This window comes from Cebidichthys violaceus, unplaced genomic scaffold (genome assembly GCF_023349555.1).
Source record: "Cebidichthys violaceus isolate CVI_PGR_0920_01 unplaced genomic scaffold, fCebVio1.0.p SCAF_3, whole genome shotgun sequence".
In the NCBI taxonomy this organism is placed as follows: Eukaryota; Metazoa; Chordata; class Actinopteri; order Perciformes; family Stichaeidae; genus Cebidichthys; species Cebidichthys violaceus.
The window spans coordinates 16,422,361-16,446,259 of record NW_027176483.1 but is presented as its reverse complement, the minus strand read 5'-3'; the positions used below and the strand labels follow the sequence as shown (position 1 = coordinate 16,446,259).

Here is a 23,899-nt window from a genome sequence, read left to right as displayed (position 1 = left end):
ATTACTGTCAACAACAACAGGATGGCCCAGGCCCTGAGTGGTCACACGATGGAAATATAAAGCTACATTTAAAAGAAAACGAAACCAACCAGAAAGTCATCATAAAAGTCACAACGTGCCACAGCAGCCACCCAGTCAGGCTGAACTTAATGAAAGCTCATCTGCATTAGTAATAATCTGCCATGGCTTGGGGGGGAAAGAGCCCTGTTCCAGGTGCTGGTGAGGAATGCAAAACAACGACCTTCTACACCCCCCACCCACCTCCGTCCCTCAACCCTCTTCTCCCATTTCTCTTCCAGTGGAAGATACTTTCTCGTGGATCTTCACATAAACAACTCCTACAGTACTAACGGCGCAGCTGCCGCTGAGCGCATCTGCCTTTCCGTCCTTTTCTAATCCATCTTTCCTCTGTGGCAACCCGATCCTGGCGTTTACCTACCTTTTTCTCCATCTGTGGCACACACACTTGAAACACACGCTTCACAGAACAGTAACTAAAAGCAACCTCATTCATTAAAAAAAAAACTTAGATGTTTCGCACGGAGTCAGGGTAAATGTGCTGGAACGCCTGCCCTGTCTGTCTGGTTGTGCAACGCTAACAACAGATAGAGAGATAGATAGACAGGTGGAGCAGGGGCTCGTCTTACACTCAGCCGCCTCAACTCCCGAGCAGCGACTGCACCACCCCTGATGGAGACGGATACATATTTCATCAGTTATTAAGGCTTCGACATAAGCCCGGCGGTGTCGGAGATCCTGCTGTAGCATCAGCTGCACCCATTTTTACTGCCAACATGAATAAAAAAGACACAGGCTCTAAAAGTAAAGTGCGAAGAGTTCCATAATCTGAGCTTTTTGTGAAGTTTCCATCTGAATGCATTAAGATCTCTTCTGCCAGAGGCCTTTCGCTGCACACTGATAAGCGTCGAGAGAACACAGACATTGGCCACTTCAGATCGCTGGGGACATCAACAAGCTCTTTCCTCCCTTTCAGACAATGTTGACTCATTTTCCTTTCACCGACAATTCCTAAGCCTCTACTGCTGTAGTGTATGCACCATGTAGGCTTCTCACACATGTAAGTTTGAAGTCTGTGATGTGTGCAGGTACCGGCTGGCAGGTGGTGACATATGTGCAATATGTGCATTACAGCTTCAGGCTTCCGGGTTGTTAATATCAAGATTAATTACTATAGTAAATTGCTCTTTCCCTCCGTCTTGTCGCAAATAGAAAAGACTCTGAAGACTGCCACTGTGAGAAAGCCTGTCTGTATGTGTACGGAAAAAGGGCTCAAATCCGTGGCCCTGTGCTGCATGTTGTCCCCCCTCTTTCCTGTCTAATATCTGTCCATCCGATAATGGCAAAAAGCCATAAAAAAAAACTATGGGAATGAAGGCAAAATCTGTTCGGCTGTTCTGAACAGCCACACTCGAAGGAGGGGTGAAAAGAGAGGGGCTAGACTCGATAATGAATTATTCAAATATTGGTGCACGCTTTTAGACAGTCTCTCCAAGAAGCTGTTCATAGTGTCGCACTATTAGCACACACAAAAAGTAACAATGAAAAGAGCTCTGCATAATTTCTCACCTCTACACACCTTGGCCAGGAGCCATGCAAAGTAGGTGTGATAGAAGGATTGTCAGTTTCCCAAAGTTGTTTTTTGTGATTAGCATGAACCAACCTTTTTAGTATAATATTGGTTTGGGTTCAGATTAGGCTCCGGTTAGGCTTAGCTTGTAGACGTGTCTGAAAGTCACAGGTACGGACCAATCACCAGCTTCAGTTACACAACCATGCAGAGCTCTACTGGATACATAACGTCCCTTTACAATAAAGACAAGGCCTTTTCACGGTCCAGGAGAGAGCAAGTTCTCCTCACATCACTGCCTCTACCAGCAGCCACCACAAGCCCGGCTCCTGCCAGCTGCACTGCCTCAGGAAACTCAACATAAACTTAAATAATGTCTTGCTGCATGACACCCATCTCATGGCCTTTACCTGATGAGATAAATAGGACAAACATGCCCAACTGGGACAAGACAATAATCCCTTTATCTGGCACGGGGTAGGCTTGACTAGCCGGCTTACCTGTGACATCATTAGCTATAGGCAAGATGCAAGCAGGGTGGCAGGAAAGGAGGGGAGGATAAAAGAAGTGGGACCAGGGGTGGGTCACAAGTTGATGTATTGAGGACGTAAACGCCTCACAATGATAAAGAACAGGATAAAGAGACACCGTAACAGAACACACAGGTAGGTAAGGTAAAAATACATTCAAATCATAGTGTGGAAGGCTGTACTCGAGTACATTGGCACCGAGTGTAGAAGTGCTACAGACAGGCCTATTTGACAAGGATAGATGAGCTCAGCTACATGAGCCAGTATTCGCTAAGCACTGAAGCGAACAAAGTTGAAACTCTAAGCGCCCTGAGAGCTGTTCTTGCAAATAGCACATCACTTGTTTACCTTGAATCCTGGTGTTTAATTTGCATGAGTCAACCTTGTGGAAAATCCATAAGTCATTTGCAAGAGTCTTACAGCACATGCAACGCTATCCATGGCACCCAAAATGCAAACAGCCATGTGTGAGGGATATCAAAATTCCCACCACATGGATGTAAGCGACCAAAGCGAGTGATAACAGCTTTGTATGTATAATGTCTGCAATAGGCCTAGAATGACAATCACAATTCGTCCTTACCATATCGCATGTCATTTTTATTTCATCAACCAAAAACAAGGCTCACGAGAAAAACTTAAGCGCACCAAGACAAGAGTCCAATATTTGATTTAACAAAAATCAAAGAAGACAAAGGGGGGATGTTTTTGCTATCGTGGGGGATATAGAGTAACACAGAGCCAGCAGGTTGGAGCTGGCAAATCCCACCTGTATGTAATCTCTACCCTGTAAACGTACCGTCTGCAGAAACAGAAACTATCCTGCAATCTTCTCATCTGAAATCCTCAAAGATGGTTTGATGTTCACCTCTAAGCTTTTGAACTCACCATGAACTCTACCCGCAGCCCAAGTTTGTTTGTTGCCCAAGCGGCATGCGATGCTGAGACACCCGGAGTGCTCCTCTCCCATGAGCTCATTCTTTGAATTGAGTTGTAAGACTTGCCTCATTCCTCACAATGAGACCTGGTAAATCAAACACACTCTTGTTGTTGACATGCTGTACGTGCACAACATTATGCGGTGCAGAAAACCCTGTGACACACACACACACACACACACACACACACACCGCTCCCAATGCCAGAAACTGGTGTAGGTGGCTGGTGGGTAATTTTCTGGTCAATGTCAGTCTTTCTTTCGCCTCCTCCGCTGCCAAGAGGAAATGAAGGGATGATCTCTCCGCTCCCCTCCACTCGTCACTCCCCGAGAAAACAAACAGAAACACTTTATGGCTTGCATGTTGACCTGCAGCCCAGGAGCAACAACAGTTACTAGTGGTGTTTACTTCAGGATGAGCTACTTAAACGGATACAACAGCACTGCCCTGTTGGCACAAACAATCCCGTTCCCATGGAGGGACCTTGATATATTGTAGTTTTAAGAGACAGTTGGGAGAAGTGTATATAAAATACAGTTCGATAAACACTATAGCTCAGATAAAATAATACTCCTGTCAGATGTGATAAAAGATCAGGATCTGAGGATTTCTTTTTTTCCCGAACGCAGCAGTTTAAATCCCATTACTGTTCACTCAAAGTTATCTATACTGTTAATCTTGCCAGCTTCCTGTTTTAACAGGAAACAAGGATCTTCAGTGTAGCACATTTAAAACACCAGTGATAAAAAGTAAAGATGACAAAACCAAACTAAGAATCCACTGAACTTCTCTCGACAGAATCTACACCATGCACAGTTGCAGAGCCACCACCTGGCATTCGTCTATAGGTGTATGTGTGTTTTTTACATGTGTGGTATGATGGCTCACACACACACCTGTTCTCCCTCGGCCCCGGCCTCAGCACCAGGCCTGAGCACCAAACAAAGCTCATCTCAGTACGAACATGGACACTGTTTGATTCCGCGCACTGTTCCCCCCATGCTGCCTCCACTGAAGCTTAAACATGCTGTTTGGTATGGGCGAAAAACGTCTGTTCAAGAAGTACTGGGACAAGAAAAAAAAGGCCTTCCCAGAGACTCATCTGGTTCTAATGCAGGGCCCGCTGGTGTGGATTACAGGCACATATTACAGGAGAACTCAGGCTGACCCCTCATCTCTATCCCGGGGGAAATGGGAGCCAGCTATGGTGATGGGGGGCTGAGGGTCCAGGGCAGGCTGCCATCCCACACGATTGGTGCCCTTCTTCAATGAAAGTTTTTCAAAATCAGGAGAAAGCACTTTCTTCCCCAGAACCTCTCCATGACACTAAAACAAATCATCGCTTCAAATATTTCCTGCGGCCCGTCATATCTTTACCAGAGTTTCACCAAGTTCTGGAGGAACTAAACAGGCCTTTGATAATCTTCAAAGTAACACCACAACATGCTTGTTTTATCACACTAAACACAATAAGCAGCTGGCTACACAGCAAGCCTTTGAGTTTTACTGCTCTATCCCACATTGGAAGGGGGGTTAACTACGGGGGTAAATAAGCTAACAGGAAAGGCAGAATCAGCAGCAGCTCATAAGGCTGGCAGCAAATCTGGGTGTTTGGCCAAATAATCAGCTCAACCAGGGAAACATTCCTAATAAAGCTGGGATAAATCAAACAAGATGCAGAAAGCACAATGATCATCCAAACAAAATGAACAGGAACAAACAGAGGGACATATCTCTTTCTCTTTGTGCCATTTCCTCTATTCATCAACAATGTTACATAAAATGCCTAAATCAAGTTTCTCATATCCATTTCACAACAATACAATTATCATTTCAAAGCTGGAGCTCTTACCTGTAGTATCTGGACTGTAGATAAGTGGAGCAGACAGCTTTTGACACATGGCTGGCTGAGCCAAAGTCAATGACTTTGACCCTGTAGGGCTGTCGAGACGGGTCCACGAGCATGATGTTCTCCGGCTTCAGGTCAGCGTGGATCAGCCCCAGGCTCTTCAGTTTCATTAGCGCTGTGGCCACCTGCTGTAGAACGGGTCTGATGTATTTGAGCGGCAGGGGGCTGAACTTGTTCTGCTTGAGGAAGTCGTACAGGTTCTGCTCCAGCATCTCAAACACCAGGCACGTGTGGTTCTTGTGCTGGAAGCACTCGTAGGCCCTCACAAAGTTGTAGTCATCTGCACTCTCTGTGCTGAGACGTGCCAGGATGCTAACCTCGATCTGACCCTGCCGTGCATACGACGGGTGGTTTTTCAAGATCTTGATGGCCACGATCTCGTTGGTGCCCCTCTTCCAGCACTTGACCACCTGTCCAAAGGTTCCCCGTCCCAAGAACTCCAGCACTTCGTAGGTGTTGGTCATGGAGCAGAGCACCTCATGCTGCACCAGCTGGTAGTCCCCCTCACTGTTGGAGCCGCTGTTCTTGGACGTTGCGGTGGAGGTGGCGGTGGCCACCGTAGCCACCGTGGCTCCACTGGCTGCACCGTTCTGGATCATCGGTGGGCCGTGCTCCTCAATGATCTGCACACTGCTGTTGTTGTCAAGCTCCTCACTTTTGCGTTTAAGCCCGCATCGCTGGTAGGTGTCGAGGAGACTGACCGTGCTGCGGCGTGTCAGGTTGTGAACACCGACCACTCCACCCACACCACTGCCACCGCCGCCGCCTCCACCACCGCTGCTGTTGCTGCTGCTGCCTCCACCCCCGCTGCCCAGCAGAGACCCCACGGCCCCCGAAGTGCTGCTGGCTGAGGCGACCACAATGTGGGCCGCGCTGGCTGGGAAGATGAGCGCCTGCTCGTAGGGCAGTGTGGAGCTGGCGACCTGCAGGGAGCTGTTGATGCCGAGGGGGCCAATGGCGGCCGACAAGTTCTTGCTGCTGTTGTGGCTGTAGACTTTGCTGTGGGTGCCGTACCCTGTCATATCCCAGTTACAACTCTGCTCCACCTTCAGTTTCTTCACGCTAAAGAAGGCACTTGATTGGAGAGTGTGAGGGGAGAACGCTTGCACTTGCGAGGCCATACCTGTGACGAGAGGGGGGGCAGAGGGGAGGAGCAAAGAGGACAGGAGGGGGATGAAAGTGAGAGGTTAGGATATTGAGAGTGTCTGAAACACGAGTGGTAGCCAGTAGCTTTAAATAAAGACAGCTCGGGTCAGAGCAGGTCGTTAAAACACCAAGCGTAAATGCTGATGCGTCAGCATGTTAACCTCTTGAACTCTTTAACATCATAGTAAACTAACAAGCATTAAATTACCTTCAAAATGTCATTAAGCATTTGCTGCTTTGGCATTAAAGTATTTCTATTCAAAGCACTATTATCTCTGCATCAATAAAACTGCTGGGAAAGGGATTGTTTTTTTCTTTTTACACGATGTTATGCTGTTTCTGATATTGTTATGTAACATAAATAAAGGCCAGAATGTTTAGCAGAAAGATAAGCAGGTTTAGATTGAGTTGTTCAAACCACTGGTTCATGCTGAGGAAATGCCATTTCCCCACTGTTCCCATCTGCAGCAAAGTAAATAGGCTGAGTGAATACTAAAAGAGCACCCTTTCATGGGTCACTCCACAGAGAAAGCGGAGCAACACAAAACAGTACACAAAAACAGGCGCACAAAAAAGTCTGAGTGATTGCAATTTCCTTCCCCTCCACACAACCCAGCACTTGCATTTATTGGTACACAATTACTCATTTTAGGGAAGGTGGAGGAAGACATTTCGGTCAAGTAACTATGAGAACAGGAGAGGGGCACTGAACTCCCTCTCAACTACAGATCCCGAAGACAACAAAACAAAAGCAAAACTGCAGCGAGGCTGTGCTCTGAACTCCTGGGAACAGGCTGCCTCAGAATAAGCAAAAGCTTCTCCAAGCAAACAACGGCCCAAAAATAGTCCCTTTCTTTATCTCTCGCTTTGCAAACAGGCTTGTTTGTAACATTGACATGATTATTACAGCACAAGGAAGATTATACAAGTCTTGTAGTAATGCTGTGTTTAAACAGTTTCCAGAACCCCAAAATTAGTTTACTGCTAACAAACTAAGAGCTTCCACCTGGCCTTAACAACGCCCACACAATTAGGCCTCGCTGTTGATCAACTGATGCAGGATACAAAGAACACCACGGTCGCAATGCGCACACAAACGCTAGAAGAATCCATGCATGCAAACCGTTTGCTGTTAAGGAAAAACATGCTGCTTTTGTGTGTTTAATAGACTACTTGAAAGCTGGGAAGTTTTGTTCTGTTCAAAGATAATTAGAGAAGCATTTCCCTCCAAGACGGGAGGACTTCCATAATTGTGGGCTCTCTTCTGCAGACAGAAAGCGAAGAGGAGGGGACATGCCTGGTCACTTTGTCATTATTAGCCCTTTGAGTGGTGATGATGATTAATTCAGTAGGAAGTTGGCAGTCCTCCACTATACTTTGCCTCATTTGTTTTATTTTAACCCTCCTAACCTCTCTCCCTCTTCCTTTTTTAGATTTTTCTTTCGTCGCTCTGTGGCCTTGCTTGGACTTACTAGTTATCTGCGTGGTCATCTGGTCTTAGCCCTAATGCTGCAGGATTGAAGATGCAGTGCACATTATGAGGGCTCACTGTAAGCTTGGTGGGTGTTGTGCAGTAGCTGATGTAGCATAGCACCTCCATGCTTCCTGAAAGACTTATTTAAGCCTCACTATGACATCTGCACATATGTAATCTGAACAATCATCAAGTTTTTTCGTTTTTTTTAGTGCCCACGCATAGTCACTTCATGACCAGTCCTGTAGGCTAGTCCAGAGAGGTAATGAAGATCGTCCGCTAGGCTATTAGGGGCAAGGCTCTCTGCTAATCACATAAGCCCTGAAGGCCAGATGTCACTCCTTGGATTACCAATTCCTGTGCCTGGACGTTACACTAAAAATAATTTGAATGATGGGTTGTGTCATAGAGCATCGTCAACAGTGTGTGATGGAGAGCCTGACAGGATAATCACAGGCACAGACTGATGGACACAAAGATGGATGGACAGACACAGAGCTGGCTTGTTCCTTTTATGGAAAATTCCAGCATTAAATATCTGCCAGCAGGATTATGGATAGCTCTGGGTTGTACAAGGCCAGATCGAGGCGTGCTGCTCTTTGCATTAGCATCACATGAATTCCTCCCCAACCCTGATCTTAGTCACTCATTGACTCTCTGTTAGTTTCAGCACTTTGGTCAAAGAGTTCACTTGACATTGCCTACACGGTGCAATGAACTGAAGGCCACACATGTTCCCCTAAACTGGTGAAGCCTCTAAAACAAAGCTGACAAAAATGTTTGGAAATGAATAGGACATTCTTGAAATTCAGCTCTGACTTATAAAGACATTCTGCACAGCTGGTTTTTGCCACAAAACTCAAGGCTGCACAAACAGCGTCGCAGTTTAGAGCCCTGTGCAGAACCCAGATAAGTAATTAAATAGACCAAAAGTAAGAGGTCAAACGGCTGGAATTTTATCTCATGACAACATACACAGGCAACAATGTGAACAATTATACTTCATTGGGAAAGCCGCTCCAGTCCTCATGAATCACTCTTCATCCAAACTGAAGTTCAAACATATTTATGATCAGAAAATAAACAACCAAACCCCTCTCTACCATTGTCAGAAACAACACAGCGCTAAAGACCTTCCCTTGAAAATTTCCTCTTGAAGTTTATTTGAATTTCTGAACCTGCCAAGTATAAAATTGTAAAGGTCCATTGTTGCACATTTACAATGTTGGAATGCCTTCAGTAGCCAAGGCTTTCCATTTAGCATACCTAAAGGCACACTGTGTGTCCCGCATACTGCAATTAAGCATACCAGAGAGGCATTTTCCAATGTTTAGAGGCAGCGTGTTGAAATGGTAGGAGTCAATGTTTTCAGAGAGATTACTTCTCTGTCAGGGCTTCGTTAATCTTCTTTTTGGGAGGATCAGGGCCGTTCTGCATGGCATCCGAGGGCGAGAGATGGACTGAAAACGGAGGGAAGGACAACAGAGCGTGGAGAGCGGGGCCACGAGTGGCCCTCACATTCTAGCCTGTGACCTGCCTCTGTTTGCTCTCTTTTATTAAGCCCGTCATTTATACTCCGCTGACAACATGACACAGAGTATTGATGAGGACGCCTTTAGTCACCACCAAACCTACCAAAGAGTCCTTTGTAATTACAAATAGTCTTTTAATACAAAAACCTGCTTATCATTCAAGTCAACCATGCCTCTTCTCAAAGCCCTGTGCTTTTTACAAATCATTATTTAAAAACGATTTAAGGTTGAGAGAAAAAAATAAATACAAAAAAACAGGCTTATAAATTGGAATATATACCCCAGACATCACCTAGTCAGGTCTGTCTGGTCGATGATCCCTGGCCTGGATATATTTGGACTACTTCCTGAGGCCTAATGGCTGCTGACACAGACCGAGACGCTCTGATGACCCTGTCTCTTTACTGGACATCCAAGTGTCTGCAGGCCTGGAAGGTGAGGGAGGGAGAGGCCCAAATCGCTGGCTAATGAAATGACTTCTGACTGTCTAGACAAAGCATTATCTCACCCTTCGCTGCTGTTTGGGTGTTGGAGCACTATACTTGCCGCACCTTCATTGCTTTTATGAACACCCTGACACATACAGATGGAGGACAAAGACCAATGTAATGTGTCTTAGGAAAGTGGTAGGTGCTTCAATTCACCCTGTTATAGATTCTCCAAGGAAATCCTCAGAAGGAACGTGATATTTCCAAAGACATTCCCTCTTTTGGAAGTTTGATGAACTCAACTCGCTTATCTTACTTGTCACCTATCTGTATATGCATCTACATATATAGATAAACATCATGGCTAACAGAACCACTAATGAACAAACTGGGACAGTGTCTTTGGGGTTAAACACAACAGGGAACTCGCCACTGAAGAGGAACATATTGTCCACACAGAGCAGCCTAGAGTTGAGTTGCTGCCTCCTGCCTGAGTTCTGCCCTCAGTCGGGGAGCTGGAGCTTGACACTGCATAGTCTCTCTCGCTCTCTTTCTTTCACCCCCACCACTATTTACCTTCCTGTCTGCCTTTTTAGCTCTTCTCATCACTGCTTATTTATAGAATAATGCATCAGACCAGCTCACAGGAAGATACTGTCATGCTGGCTGCTGCTCCATCAGCCTTTATGCTCCTCCTGACCACAGTATTTGACCAGTTGGAATGAGCACGCCATGTCTCTCGGCTCTCTTACAAACACACAAAAGAGGGCAAATGTCCGTCTAGCATACTGACAGCGTAAGAGGAAAATGTGAATGCCGTTTGACAGACATACAGGACTTCTCAGCTCGTAAAACGGCAACATGCCTGCTGTAAACGTGACACTCCCTCAACTCTCCCCTTCCTGGAAGCAAACAGTCAAAGATACAACATGTTGTGTTAGCTGTGAGATAACATGTTCGGCCACCACTTGCTCAAATGCCCATGCATAGATACATAAGCAAGAAGAGACGCACACAAGCACACAGGAACACTAACACAAAGGGGTGCGTGCGGCCACACACGTTCACATCCGTTGAGGTGGTGGTTATGAACTCTCTTTTATAAACTAAGCAATGACAACTTGTGTAGTTTGAGTTGAAATATTAACATTTCTAATCTAAAGTAAAGCTGCAAAAGCTGGGTCCCCTGGGTAACTGTCGGTAGATAAGGAGGCTGCCATTAACGCTGTAAGTGTGGTCATAAAATGGCTGGAGTGAGAAAAACATTTGCCTTGTTTATACTGCCAGGTCAGCCTAACCAGGCGGTGAACCAAAGCACTGGGTGGAGGAGAGGAACAGGAGATGAGGAGGAGGAGGAGGAGGAGGAGGAGGAAGGGGTAGCAGAGTGGCTCTACTTGAGCTGGATTTCTTATTAATCAAATCACGAGTGTAGCAAGTATACAAAGCACAGCACCCAACTTCCTCCCCACCGAGAAAGAAAAGAAAGATAGACAGACAGATAGAGAGAGGCCTTGTAATAAATGCCCTTGCTGCAGCAGAATGTGGAACAGAAAAAACGATTTGTTCTGCGCAGAGTTCTTGCGTATGTCGGCATAAAATGAGAACAAGGTGGCTTGAAAACGTAACCAACCATAACCCACCCGCACCTGTTAACTCGCGGCGCGACTGCACTACCATTGACATCCACTGTCTGCATCGTGCCGAGCTGCTTTGACTACAGTTACAACCACAGCGCAGGGCCATGCAGGGACACGCACCTGATAAGCAGCCGTTCTCCAGAATGCTTATCGTATACACACAGCGAGAAACGCCCCGCCACACCACGCTTCCTCTTATGTCATTAGGAGCAACAATGACAGCTGGACACAATGTACTATAATGAGATCAACATATGAGAACTGCAGGCAAGAAACAGTAACCCCAACACACACACAGCAATGGGGGAGGACACACAGATGAGTACAATGTGGGAAGACTGCACAATGGCAAATTGATTTGAGAGGGGCCGGTGCAGTATGGATTTAGTTGCGTGCCGACTGTGTTGCGCTACAGTGTACAGACAAATTATGAGGTTTTTAGTGTGAATGTGAATGGCGGCCTTGTTTGCTGCCCTCGCAATGTACCGCAACCTGAGGTTTTGAAAGGATGGCGCTTCAGCGAGTGAAGGACAAAAGCCAAAATACAAAATGAAATACAATGAGGCTGATGTTCACACTTGGACACACATGCCTGCAAACACAAAAAACGGGGAGCTAGCTTCCTGTTAGCTACGGGAGTAGAATGAGGTTGGATGAGATTTCCGAGATTTTATTTCCAAAGGATCTAACCTCTCCCTGGACAAAAAAAATAGGATTATAGTCTCTGACAAAAACAATGAACTGGCAAACAGGAATTTTTAAAAATGTTTAAAAAAATGGAATAATCCACCACAATTTTAATTTTGCATGATCCCTAGTTACTTGTGTATGGGTTGCCTAATATTTGTGCAGTTTAGATTTGTTATAACTCCACTTATATGGTTATCAAATTCAAAGTGTTAAATGAGTTCATCAGTTTTCTCTCTTGACTATATTTTTGGAGCAGAATTTGCAGTTCGTAAACTATTGATTTGGAGTGCAAAGTAAGAAAAGTCAAACAGCAGCAGGCATGAAAAACTGAAGGCACAGACTGAGACAGTTGCAGGGAAAGATGTCAGTTGGAGGGAGCACTGCCGTAGACGGTGTTTCGAGGAGACGGCATCGTTGCTCCACCCTGCCCCCTCTGCCTCGTTCCATGGAGCAGCATACTTTTTGGGTGTGTTCTTGAAATAGGGGATCATAGTTTGTTTCTGCATTAATATTCAGAAACAGATACAGCTGCAATAATGCCCGTCCTGCTCCACCAGGCAGGCACCCAACACCGCACACACAGCTCTCTGCATGGGTGCAGATGTGTGTGCACGTGTCAGCAGGCGCGTATCCACACAGATGTGCAACTCTGCATTTCTGAGACTCCACATGTGTGTGTTCACATGTGTTTAACTTAATGACTATCAGTGCTTCTTAAGACCTCCTCAACTATTTGTCAAAGCTCTAAAACCGTAGCTGTGTTGTAACAACATGCATAAAACCATCACCCCAAAACACACACACACACACACACACACACACACACACACACACACCCGGAGGGATGGAACTGATGCTAACTCCTTTGAAACCCTGCGATGAACTGGAACAGAGGAACCAGTCCAACCTGACCAGGCGCCTGAGGACCAATCACACATAGGCAGTGCCACCACTTCCTGTATTTCCAAAACAGAGCTGTACTCAAACAACAAACTTATAGGGATGTCTACTTTAGTCTAGAGTTGCTAGGAAAAGATATTCATGAAAGAAAATGCTTTGCAGATTTCTTACTGTTTCCTTGTTTGTTTTACGCACAGCTGGTAAAACTCTACCAATGCCTAGCTGTTATTTTCAGCTCTCAGTTACTTGCAAATTGTCAGCTTGAAACCAGGATGGCTCAGGGTATTTTTGAATGACAAGTTGTGGCACACAGGCCAGTCAGTGTGTTTGATAATGATTAGTGCTGACGCTGGTGCATGAAGCCCACTTTTTACCGCCTCAAAGACGGCAGACAGAGGAGGAAACCGGCAACTTCTATCCATTTCACATCAGAGCTCTTTATAACCCCCACATGCAGTTGGCCTTCTGCTCCCCTGTCTCCCCCAGTATACTCCACCACCCAATGCTATCGAATACAAGCTGGAGATGGTGCACATGCCTCCCCAGGCGACAGGACTGTGTGGTATTTCAGTGGGGGGTGTGAAGTTGCTGCTCAGGGCTTATTAAGGCCACAGATCAGACTAATTTAGACAACAGATGCTTTTTTTTCTCCAGCTAAAATGCCTCAACATGCACTCCTGTCTTCATACTGCAGGTGACTCATCCACATACACGCTTGACAAATTGTTATAATCTCCTAATCTCCCTTCATCATCTTCTTTTTAACCCTCTCTCCTTCTGCAGCTCCTCTCGTTCTGTCTTTGACAAAGTAAGGAGGCCCACCATGCTATATATTCAAACAGCTTTTAAAAGATTATAGCAAAACACACACAAACACATGCTCACATACCAATTTAGCAAAGCATATGTGTCCTTAATCCAACTGACAGTGTGTCGTAAACATGGGGGTTGAGTCTTTTTGGCCATAGAGCTGAGGTAATAAATATGGCGAGCCAACTCAGCCCTCTGCGTCTGATTCAGCGTGAAAATCATGGCTTTAGACGATTATATTTACAGCGTCCTCGCAGTCGCAAATAGCAGCCAAAACCAGGCAGGAAATGGCTATTCTGACCATCAGTTTAACACCCACACATGGAGCGTATGAGGAGTACACATTTGAATTGGCTTGCATAAAAGGTAAACCCCTTCAGGAGGAGAAGAAGAGTTGTTGGTTTTCACGACTATAATCTTAATGATACAAACTTTGTTTAGTTAATTACATGAAACAAGATCCATCTACCATAAGAACTTTGTTCCTGTGGTCTGAGCTGTTTCTAAACTCCCAGCTGAGCTGAGAGGGATTTTAACAGATGGAAAGGATGACCTGCGGGAAGCCAGTAAATAATGATTCGTCTTCCTTTAAGATGCTTTACTGTGAATAAAGATAGAAATGCTAGTGGTGCGTTAGCCTGGTCCGGGGTATGTTTTTGCAGGCTATTCAAATGTTGAAAGGATCTGAATGAGTTTATGTTACTGAGATGGATGCCACTTAACGCTGCCATGTTTGTGTCCAAACGACTTTATGTTTAATGCTTATGAATGCAGGCCTCCTCCTCACACGCTGTCTCTGTCCCACAGAGACCTAATGAGGTAAAAAAAAAAATCTACTTTCCAGGCCTGGACGCCTCTGAAGCAGTAGAGGAACAGGTCCACATAGCTAAAGGTCAACTTCTGTCCTTTTTCTGGGCCAACTTCTCTAAAAGTGATGGAGGGGTGGGAACATGTTTGTGTGTTAGCAGCTGCTGGGCTCCGTCATGGGAGCCGAGGGGTGGGCGCTTCGCAGGAGGCCGTTGATCGCAGATGTAAGGAGGAGACAGGTTAAAGGAGACAAGGGGTGAGATATAACCCCAAGACCACCACCGAAATCCCTCTTAGACCACTGACCCCCCACACCTCCTAACCGTCCCGCCTCCCAAGCTCCCCTGACCTCTGGCAGTGCCCCTGAGGCCCATGGGCCCCCACAAGAGGGTATTCATCTCCCCACACCAGCTCCACTGCCTCCCTCCCTTACTTGTTCAATCTCTGTCCCTCCCTCTCTCATCTCTCTGCCATTCTCACTATCTGGCCCAAAGTCCACACTCACTGACTCACAGACTTTTGAGGTCCCGCAAAGTCCATGAGGACTAGGGCTGTCCCACTGTCAAATTGTCGAGTTCTTGAGGGTTCTCGAAGACATTTTGAGCCCTCCATGCACACTTTCCGTAAGTCTGCATTGCTGCAGACTTTGCCCGATGGAATTACCCACAATTCACAGCGTTGTGACGTTAAACTCGGGGTTGCCAGGGGAAGCCCAGAGACTTAAAAAGAGGTAAACAAAGAGGACGGCATATGGGTGTTTGGCCTGGCATATTCAATTTACACAGAAATATTAACATTAAGAATTGAACACATGATTCAGAGGAATACAAGCAGAGACTATTACACACCTGGTTTAATCATCAACATTTTCTTTTAACTTTGCTGGTTGAAGCTTTTTTGACAAAACCGAGTAAATAGATTATTTGACTAATACCTCTCGTCTCGTAAGGCAAGAGCCTGGAAGACGTTCAATCAGGGAGTGAAAACGTAACATGTTTTAGGATTGATACCATTTCAAACCCTTGCAGCCTCTCACACTCAACCATTTACCAGATGACGTCAGTTAGGTCCCTGAGGGTTCAGGGCTAAAGGCTTTAGGGGGGACATCGGGTTGGGCGTCTGTCTCTCAGGCTGATTTGAGGGGTCGGTTCAAAAGGCTCCCAGGCTGAGCTGCTGGTTGGCCATGATGGTGCCTGGGGCTTTGAAGCTTTGAAGTGGATCTAAAAGGTGTGCAGCCTGTTTTTTATACTGCAACACACTAAGGCCCAGAAACATAAACAGGCACTGTTATTTATAATAATAACATGCTATTTATAATAATAATTATTATGTTTAGTCGAGCTTAGCATGAATACATGCTTAAACTTTATAATAGAACATTCTTAAACGAGGAGTTTATGAGGAACATTTTCTGGAATAGGGCTAAATATCACATTTGCTTCTGTTTTGTGAGCACTAAAGTTCTTCAAAGCTAAACAAACAGTGCATGCTTCAACTTTAAGTGCACTAAAATACAATGGCTGAAAAAAGCGCTTGGTTGGAATTTCCGAATAAAATAATAGGCATAACCATGTCTTCAAATCTTTCTAAATATTGCATTTTCTAATAAAAAAGGTCCAAACTGCCAAAACCAAACCATTATCGTTCACCTATGCTCCAACTAAATGTTACTAAATGTCTTCAGAGATGGTTATGCAGCTGTGAGGAAATATGTCTTACAGCTAGGACATTCAGCATTTTCTCATGCCAGTACTGGAGTGGTATTAGAGGAGCCACAAGATAGTGTAATTGAATCAATGACTTTTTAACATCTCTCTCACTCGCTCTCCCTCCCTCTTTCTCTCCTTCTACATTATCCTTTAAAAGCTCATAAAAGGATGGTATCCTGCCTTCAGTGGTAACCAAGAAATCATTTTCTCTGTGAATATCAAATAGATATAGAGACAATTCTATTACATTTCATGACTATAACTCTTAAAACCTCTCAACACATTTCGACACTTCCAGCTCGTCTGGATGTGTGACTTGCTAGTTTATCGTATCGTGAAGCTAATATTTTCACAGACAATACGGGATTCCTAAGAGAATGCCCGGCCGGAACCAAATTAAGACAAAAAGACATCACTTGAGAGGGAGGGGCGGCTATCTGTAACAGTGACCGTCACTTTTTATTTCCATTTCTGGCTAGCGTGGGGATGTGTCATCACAACTGCTTTCACAGTAATAGAATAATGAGAATATCACAGCATGTAGAGAAAAAGAAAATACAACGGCAAGATTGAGAAAGAAGAGGATAAATGGAAGACGACTGTAGGCGAGAAAGAACATACTGCATAGAAAGCAAGCGGAGAAAAAGGAGAAGGCTAAAGCTGCTCATTTCCACGCCTGTTGACTCTTTTGACCAACCCGGTCCCCCTTTCTCTGTTCTGTGCCTTTTGCCTCCTGGCTCTGGAAAGAAATGGGCCTGAGCGCTAGTCGACTGAGCTTTGAAGTCCTTTGGTTATCAGCCAAGCGTAGCGCTGTACCTGCAGCCATCTGTGAAGGGGCCGCCAGCAGCCACCCATCGCTCCACTTCCCTTCCATGACCGAGAGGGGCCGGAGCCAGGAGTGGTGATGGGGCTGGCATCGGAAGTTAGTCCGCGTTGGCTGGACATGGCAGAGCCACGTCTACGTCCCGGAATACGACAGCATATACCCTAAAAACGCCAACCTCAGTGCCCTAATCTGGATGATTCCGTCCTTCACAGTTTATTTCAATATCTGCCCCTACACACTCTCCATCCTCACCCTCCCTCCCTGTCTCCTTCACTCGGAAGACAAGTGTGTCGAAAGGCTTGATTAAAAACTGCAAACCATTTTTCACTCCGAGCTTCGTGTAATAGAGACGGTTAGGATCTTTTGTTTCAATGAAGTGGCTGTGAGTGTGGCAGTTGCCCTCAACATTCGGCTGCTGTCTTTCCACCACATTCAAGGCTTTGTTCAACTTTTTTGTTTTTTTGCTACCAGCTTGGCGAGTGCATGTGCAATGTGACGTGTCAAGTTGAAAGGCCAAAATAGCCGGTGATAAATGCAGCCAACAGCGGCAGCTCTCTTCCAGAGGGTGCGATGTCAAATGGACTAGTATGGGGGGGGGACACTATGACAAACAATAGGATTAAGACCTGGGACAATGTGTGCCACAAACAAGCTGGTGGTTTGGTTTGGGGGGGTTAGTGATGGCAATAAGACAACTGGGGGGGGGGGGGCAGGCAGGAAGAGGTGGGGGAGTTGGAGGGTTTTAGGGTGGGAGGAGTCATGATTAGGGAAAACAAAAAAGCTACAGTAGTTAGACATCTTCTCAAACCAGCCTCCAATTACACGCACACACACACACACACACACACACACACACACACACACACACATACATTCATGGGGCTTCCAATCTGGCCATCAGGCTGTTGCTGAAGTGTCACATGGGCACCATGTGTGCTGGCCAATGGCCTCTCGGCTTATCAACAAACAGAGTGGGATGGAAGGACAGATAAGGGATGGATGTGGGGGTGGGGCGTGGAAACGCTGTGGGGGTGGGAATTGGAGGGGTCATTGGCGAATGATGATTGCAAAGTGAGCAAGCGATACATGGCATGCGAGTAAAATGCAGACCACGCTCGTGCTGCTCTGTGAAAAATGACTCACTTAAATATACTGTATATTTAAAAAAAAATAAAAAGTGACACCCTCAGCATATAAAGTGCCCTTTATGCTAAAGGATTCCCGGCGTAATTATTGCTTAGCAGGGCTAAGTTAACAAAAGGCCTCATTCACTCTGGGCTGTGTTGAGAAGCAGTAAAAGTGAACCTTTGTTTGAACCGTGGCTCTCATAGCAGATCAAAGCAATGGATGTGTCATAAGGTGCAGGGACTCTCAGCACGTTTCAGCAGATGCTACTCTCATCCTCGCTGTAGAGCGCTTATTACATTACTTTTAGCAAGAGGAGGTTATCTAGATTTAAGAGGGACGTTCATCTATTTCTGTCTCTTCTGCTGATACTCAAATACAAGAAGGTTTTTTTAGGTAATGTGGCAACCTACTGAGAACGAGGTTTCCAAAACGCTACAAATCCAAAACCTGAAATCATGATATGCATGATATTTTACCTCTGCCTTAAACCCATCCTAAGCATTTAGGAGCAGAGGAGCAACTTTGGGTTCAGCAACTCGATCAAGGAAACTGAGCAACATGCAGGGCCTGGAATCGATCCGCCAACCTTGTGATTAAAGGACAACCCGCTCTACCGGTTCACGACATTCAAGTGCTGTCATTTTAAATGCAGATATCACATATTTGCAACTTAAATCAATATCAACTTTTACATTACAGGCCAGAGAGCAAACACTAGTTTCCTTACTTAACAGAGCCTGGAGTCGTTACACTGCTAGTCAGAGCAGTCAGAGGCAGCTGCTCCACACAGGCTGACACCATACACAGTGTGAAACAACAGTGCAGGGAGAAAAAGAGGCCTTCACACATGCATGACAACCAACATGGAAATGCCTTGTGTAAGCAGTCGACAGGGTTGAGGCTCCATCCCAGCCAGCCACCCCCTTCGATAAAAACCAACTCATGTCAGCAATTGATGTGGTCTCCCGCTTCAAGGACTGCGGAGCCTGGCTTTCAGAGTTGTTTCCGAGAGAGGTCTGAAACATATGGCAGAAGCAGTAAAACAGGAGGCTTACTGACTGAAGAGAAAATGAGAATTGCAAAGTCCCCTTGCATCTCAATTGAATTTCCTCCAAGCTAAAAGAAAGAAGAAGAAGAAGAGGAAAAAAAGAGCCAGAAGAATAATGTGCTGGAGTACTAGAGGCAGTTTCACTCCAGAGAAATTTACTAAAAAGAGTATATGAAAAGTTGAACCTGCTGACATAGCCAGAAGTATTGTGCTCATATTCAAGGCTGGGCCTCCTGTGTCAGACTGGCCTCTACTAACCTGTCATTTCAGTTCAGGCTGACATCCCCCCCCCCCCCCCCCCCCCCCCCGTCATCTGTTTCCAAAAACCCTCTGTTCACACCTGTGAACTATTTCAGCACATCAGAGAGCTCACATATTCCCTTGTCTTCAGCTGAGAGCTACACGCACACACCTCATCTCACACAAAACTCACATTCTATCTCCCTCCAAAGCTTCAGCTTCTTCTACTAAATGCTTCAACAAATCAATAGGACAAAGGATCCCTGAACACTGGATTTGTCTTCCTTTTCAGATCGGAAGCTTTGAATAATGCAAAAGCGATACTTGTAAAGACAGCTTATCCATTTTCATAACCCCTTTCTGAGCAAACCGCCTTCCAAACAAGTCATGGCGCCACGCATCAGGTCAACAAACAGATCAAAACCGCCGCTGAGTGACAGCCAAAAACAGGAGATAAACACTTTCAATGTCACCTACAAGGATTTGCACCTTCAGTACAGGATTTGAGTGATGACCGTTCTTTCCTGTGAGCTATTTAAAATATCGCCGCATCTCTTTTCAACTGTTTAGCTAACCTCCCCCCCCGGGCCTCTCTCTTTCTCCGACGTGGACGCTGAAGAGCTAAACACACCACCCTGCTTGTCATAACAGCCAGGAAGAGAGACCCTCCTCGGTTCCCCTGACTCTGCCACCGGCAGCGGCCCCCAAAGGCCCCCTGGGTTCTTCCTGCAATTCTAATCAAAGTTTTAAAAAGCTGCAACCTTGGAGCCTGAGCCTGGGTCGTAGCCTGTGAGGAAGATATCAATCAAGCGGGTCCAAACAAGTGTGTGTGTGTGTGTGTGTGTGTGGGGGGGGGGGGGGGGGGGGGGGGGGGGGCACAGGACGGAGAGAGTTGAGGGCAGTTTCTGAGAAAGTCTGTCCTTCTGTCCTCAGAGGAGTAACTTCCCCTCAAACAAGACAAGGTTCATTCCCCATGCCTGGAAACCGCGAGGTTGTTCAACGTCGCATTAACACATAATGGCCGCGTGGATGGATAAAACATTAATCTGCCTTGTGATGCTGTAGCGCCTGTCACCGCTATCATCGTCAGCAGCAGCCTCTGAGTCATACTCTGTCCGTTTTTCCTGGCGTGAATGAAAGAATCCTCTCTGGAATAGTACTGGCTGACCTGTGAGAGGCAGATCTGCAAATGAAGTTGCCTCCCTGCCTGGTGCCCGGCCTCGCAGCTGCCTAATCCTCTTGCAGGCCTGCCATACAAATGGGTGAAGCCACATGTGTGCATGACATACGCAGATAGAGACAAATGCTCACGCAGGCATGAGCACACCACAACACCAATATCCAGCCAGGGAAGAGGGGCAGGCAGGGTTTGGCGGTGTGTGAATATTAGCTTTTCCACAGCTGGGGGCTGCTGGACCTGCTCCGTTCATCAGACATCCATCAAGGTGTCAGTTTGGGTTATGAGACCAGGCTCCCAGGGTGATCAGGCCGCTGCCCTGGCCCGCCTTATGGCTTTCTGTCTGGGCCAAGACGGACCAAAGGCAAACACGTAAAAAAAAGAAGAAGGAAAAAGGACACAAGAATGACCACAACAAGCTTCATAAACATTACCGAAAATCTCCACTGTGTTTAAACAAATAAGTCCAAATAAGTGATTATGCATGTGAAACCAGGTCTACTGTAAAGCTCAACTTTAAACTATCAAAAGCAATAGTTAATCACATAGATTTAAGTTATTAGTTGTCCTGTACCAAAGGGTGAGTGATCACCATAATTGCCGGTCTCAGTTTACGTGAAGGCTCCCCCCCCAAACCTATTTTCCCCCCGTAGACTTCGGTCATTTCCATGACTGCTCTACATAACAGGCCCCTCCAACACGGAAGAGGACGGGCAAGGTAATTAATTCCCCCCGTCGCCTCTTTCTCTTTCCTTTCTCCTCCTCTCCGTGGCGATGGGGAAAAGCCGGGGAATGTAATTTACACTAATTACCTTTTGCATAGGAGTCTTATTTCAACTTTCCTTTTCATGTTGAAACGCCGTCGTCTCGGCTATGCCTGAGAACTTCAACACCCCTCAGGAAAAATCTCTACAATATTGTAGTGACATGACAGCACTTAGTGGGGAGTTTGTAGCAAACGTATTGCTGTTCATGATAGTGTATCTTCTATAGCAGCCTATTATATAACCTAAATATCCATATTAGAGCCCACTTTTGCATGAGATCTTTGTATAATGCCACTTTAAAACGTGTAGTATTACTTTTCAATAGTTATTTTTCTCAATGGTAGTTTTCAACAGTAGAGAAGGGGTTCCCTTTAACACCAGCAGAGGGACTATAGAGTAGACGAGAGGATATCAAACATGAGGCTGCTGGAAAATAAATATTGGAAACATCAAGGGTCATCATTTGCTTTGTGCTACAAATCAATTTGCAAACGCTTCTGATGAGCATGTAAAGCTCTGTTTCCTTTGGACATGCTGTTAAAGGTTATCTGTCTCATTGTATGACAGAAAAGCCTCTCTACAGTAACTAAGTGCATTACCACAGAGAAATTAAGTCAAAATCTCACAAAACATTACATCAAATCGAATTACACTAACGTCCTTGATGTATCACAGTATTTCATTGATTGCTACTATTAGTGTAGTTGCACTTGTACCATATCCACAGACCCCCGATCATGCACGGATCGTAGTGTGAGCAGCTTGCACTGTTTAACATGTATAACCCACCTTGCAAGGACATTGCAAAGCAAACAAATTGTTTATCTGTGAATAACTCTCTTAGATTAAAAGAAGAAGAAGAAGAAGAAGAAAAAAGCATGTATGACAGCAAACAAGCGTGCGGTAGCATTCTCTCAATTGGATTAGTCACAGCAATACTGCAGCGATAGCGAATACACGCCGTATTTATAAGCTTGCCTTTGGTTTCCGGAAGAAGAATAAATAAAAAGCATTGGAATCGATCGATCAGTGATCTAAAGTCAGTCGCTGTTAAGATCGCTGTGTTATAATCGGACAGAATGAGAGTGAACAGAGGCGAGACTCGCACCGATCGGTCTCCGACCTTTCTTTCATCCCGTCTTTAAGCAGAGCGATAATTTGTACCAGGAACAAACACGAGGACACAACACAACATTTACAACACGTAGACCAGATGCTTTAGGAAACAAACGCTTGTCTTTGACCTTATTCGGGAGGGTTTGCTGCCTTATCGGCGCTATGTTAACGGACACACACCGGCAGCTCAATCCGAGTATTTACTCTGTAACTGTGACCGACAGCACTAATGCACAGAGCTGCGGGCAATTTGACAGCCTATACCTCTGGTGTGGACAATATAATGTAAACAGCCTATAGCCTATGTTTAATGTTTCTGACAGAAACAGGGGAAGGTGCAACGCATCTCTTTCCGTATCAGCCGCAATTCAATCCGTATCACAATTGATACAGTATAGGCTCAGTGACAGAGCTCCGCACAAGGAGAGAGAGAAAAAACAGCCCATTTTCAGAAGCATCTTACCTTCGTATACAGGGGCCATCGGTGCAAGGGTTTCTGTTATTCATGGCAAAAGAATAAAGCGAGATTTCTGTTCAAAACTCAATGAAAATCTGCCATCTTGAAACACTGATGAGAGAGAGTCGCAGCAGTCTCCTGCATTACTGGCCCAGTTCATTAGTGAGGGAAATGCTCATAATTCATATCCAGGCGTTTTTCAATCCTAGGTTCCGATGCGAGGGGGAGCGACAGAGGAGGAGGCTGCGCGATCCAAAATCCCACCTGCAGGGCTGCTTTTCCGGAGGCTCAGAATGATGAGCCGCGGTGACGGGTTCACTTCAGCTATTGTGCGACATGTCTGTGGAGTGAGGAGTCTCTGCAAAAGTTGCAGTGGTCAGAGCGCAGCGAGTTTGGTGTACAGTGAGCGAGTCGAGCGACGAGCGAGTCGATGGAGGCGACGAGGAGACAGCGAGTGCTACGATGAGAGTCACATCATCATCATCGTCATTATCTTCAGCCTCAGTTACAGATGTCATAAGAAATGATAATAATAAATAACAATTTATAAAATTAAAAGAATAAAAAGAGCGTAAGTATCAACCATTTACGACTCGACAAGGGAAGTTTTTTTTCTTTAACACCTTTTCAACACAGAGGCAGTTCAAAGTGATTCACGTGCGGTCAGGCGAAGAAATACACATTACAACAACATTTAAAACAAAAGAAAAAAGGAAAAGGACATATTAGAATGTAATAAAAGTTGATTCAGAATCGATGAAAGAAAAATAGACAAGATAACAGACCAGCAATACCGTTATAGAGTACTAATAATACTACTAGACCTACCTAGCCTACTATTACTACTTGTACTTTATGTTAAGCTATTTATTATTTTTATTTTCATTTTGAGGAGGTAGATTTTTTCTCTCCCTGCTCCTTTTTGATTGTGGAATGTGAAATATTATTACTTATATTGAGTTGGATGCTTCCAATAAATTGAAAAAAACACATGTGATGTAAAGTGATAGCCTATAGTAGTACTACTACAACTACCACTACT

General features: G+C 45.4%; 1 protein-coding gene across 3 annotated transcripts in view; it reads right to left on the bottom strand.

Moving 5' to 3' along the window:
* Positions 1 to 23,215, bottom strand: part of hipk2 (homeodomain interacting protein kinase 2) — a 70,284-nt gene extending 47,069 nt beyond the window's left edge. For all 3 annotated transcript variants that reach the window (XM_068722480.1, XM_068722481.1, XM_068722482.1), the window contains exons 1-2: positions 22,864 to 23,215; positions 4,909 to 6,088 (exon numbers count right to left, since the gene is read on the bottom strand). In XM_068722480.1, the coding sequence (XP_068578581.1) occupies positions 4,909 to 6,088; positions 22,864 to 22,882 (1,199 nt within the window). In that variant the 5' untranslated portion in view covers positions 22,883 to 23,215. The remainder of the gene's footprint in view (positions 1 to 4,908; positions 6,089 to 22,863) is intronic.
* Between the last annotated feature and the right edge of the window lie 684 nt (positions 23,216 to 23,899).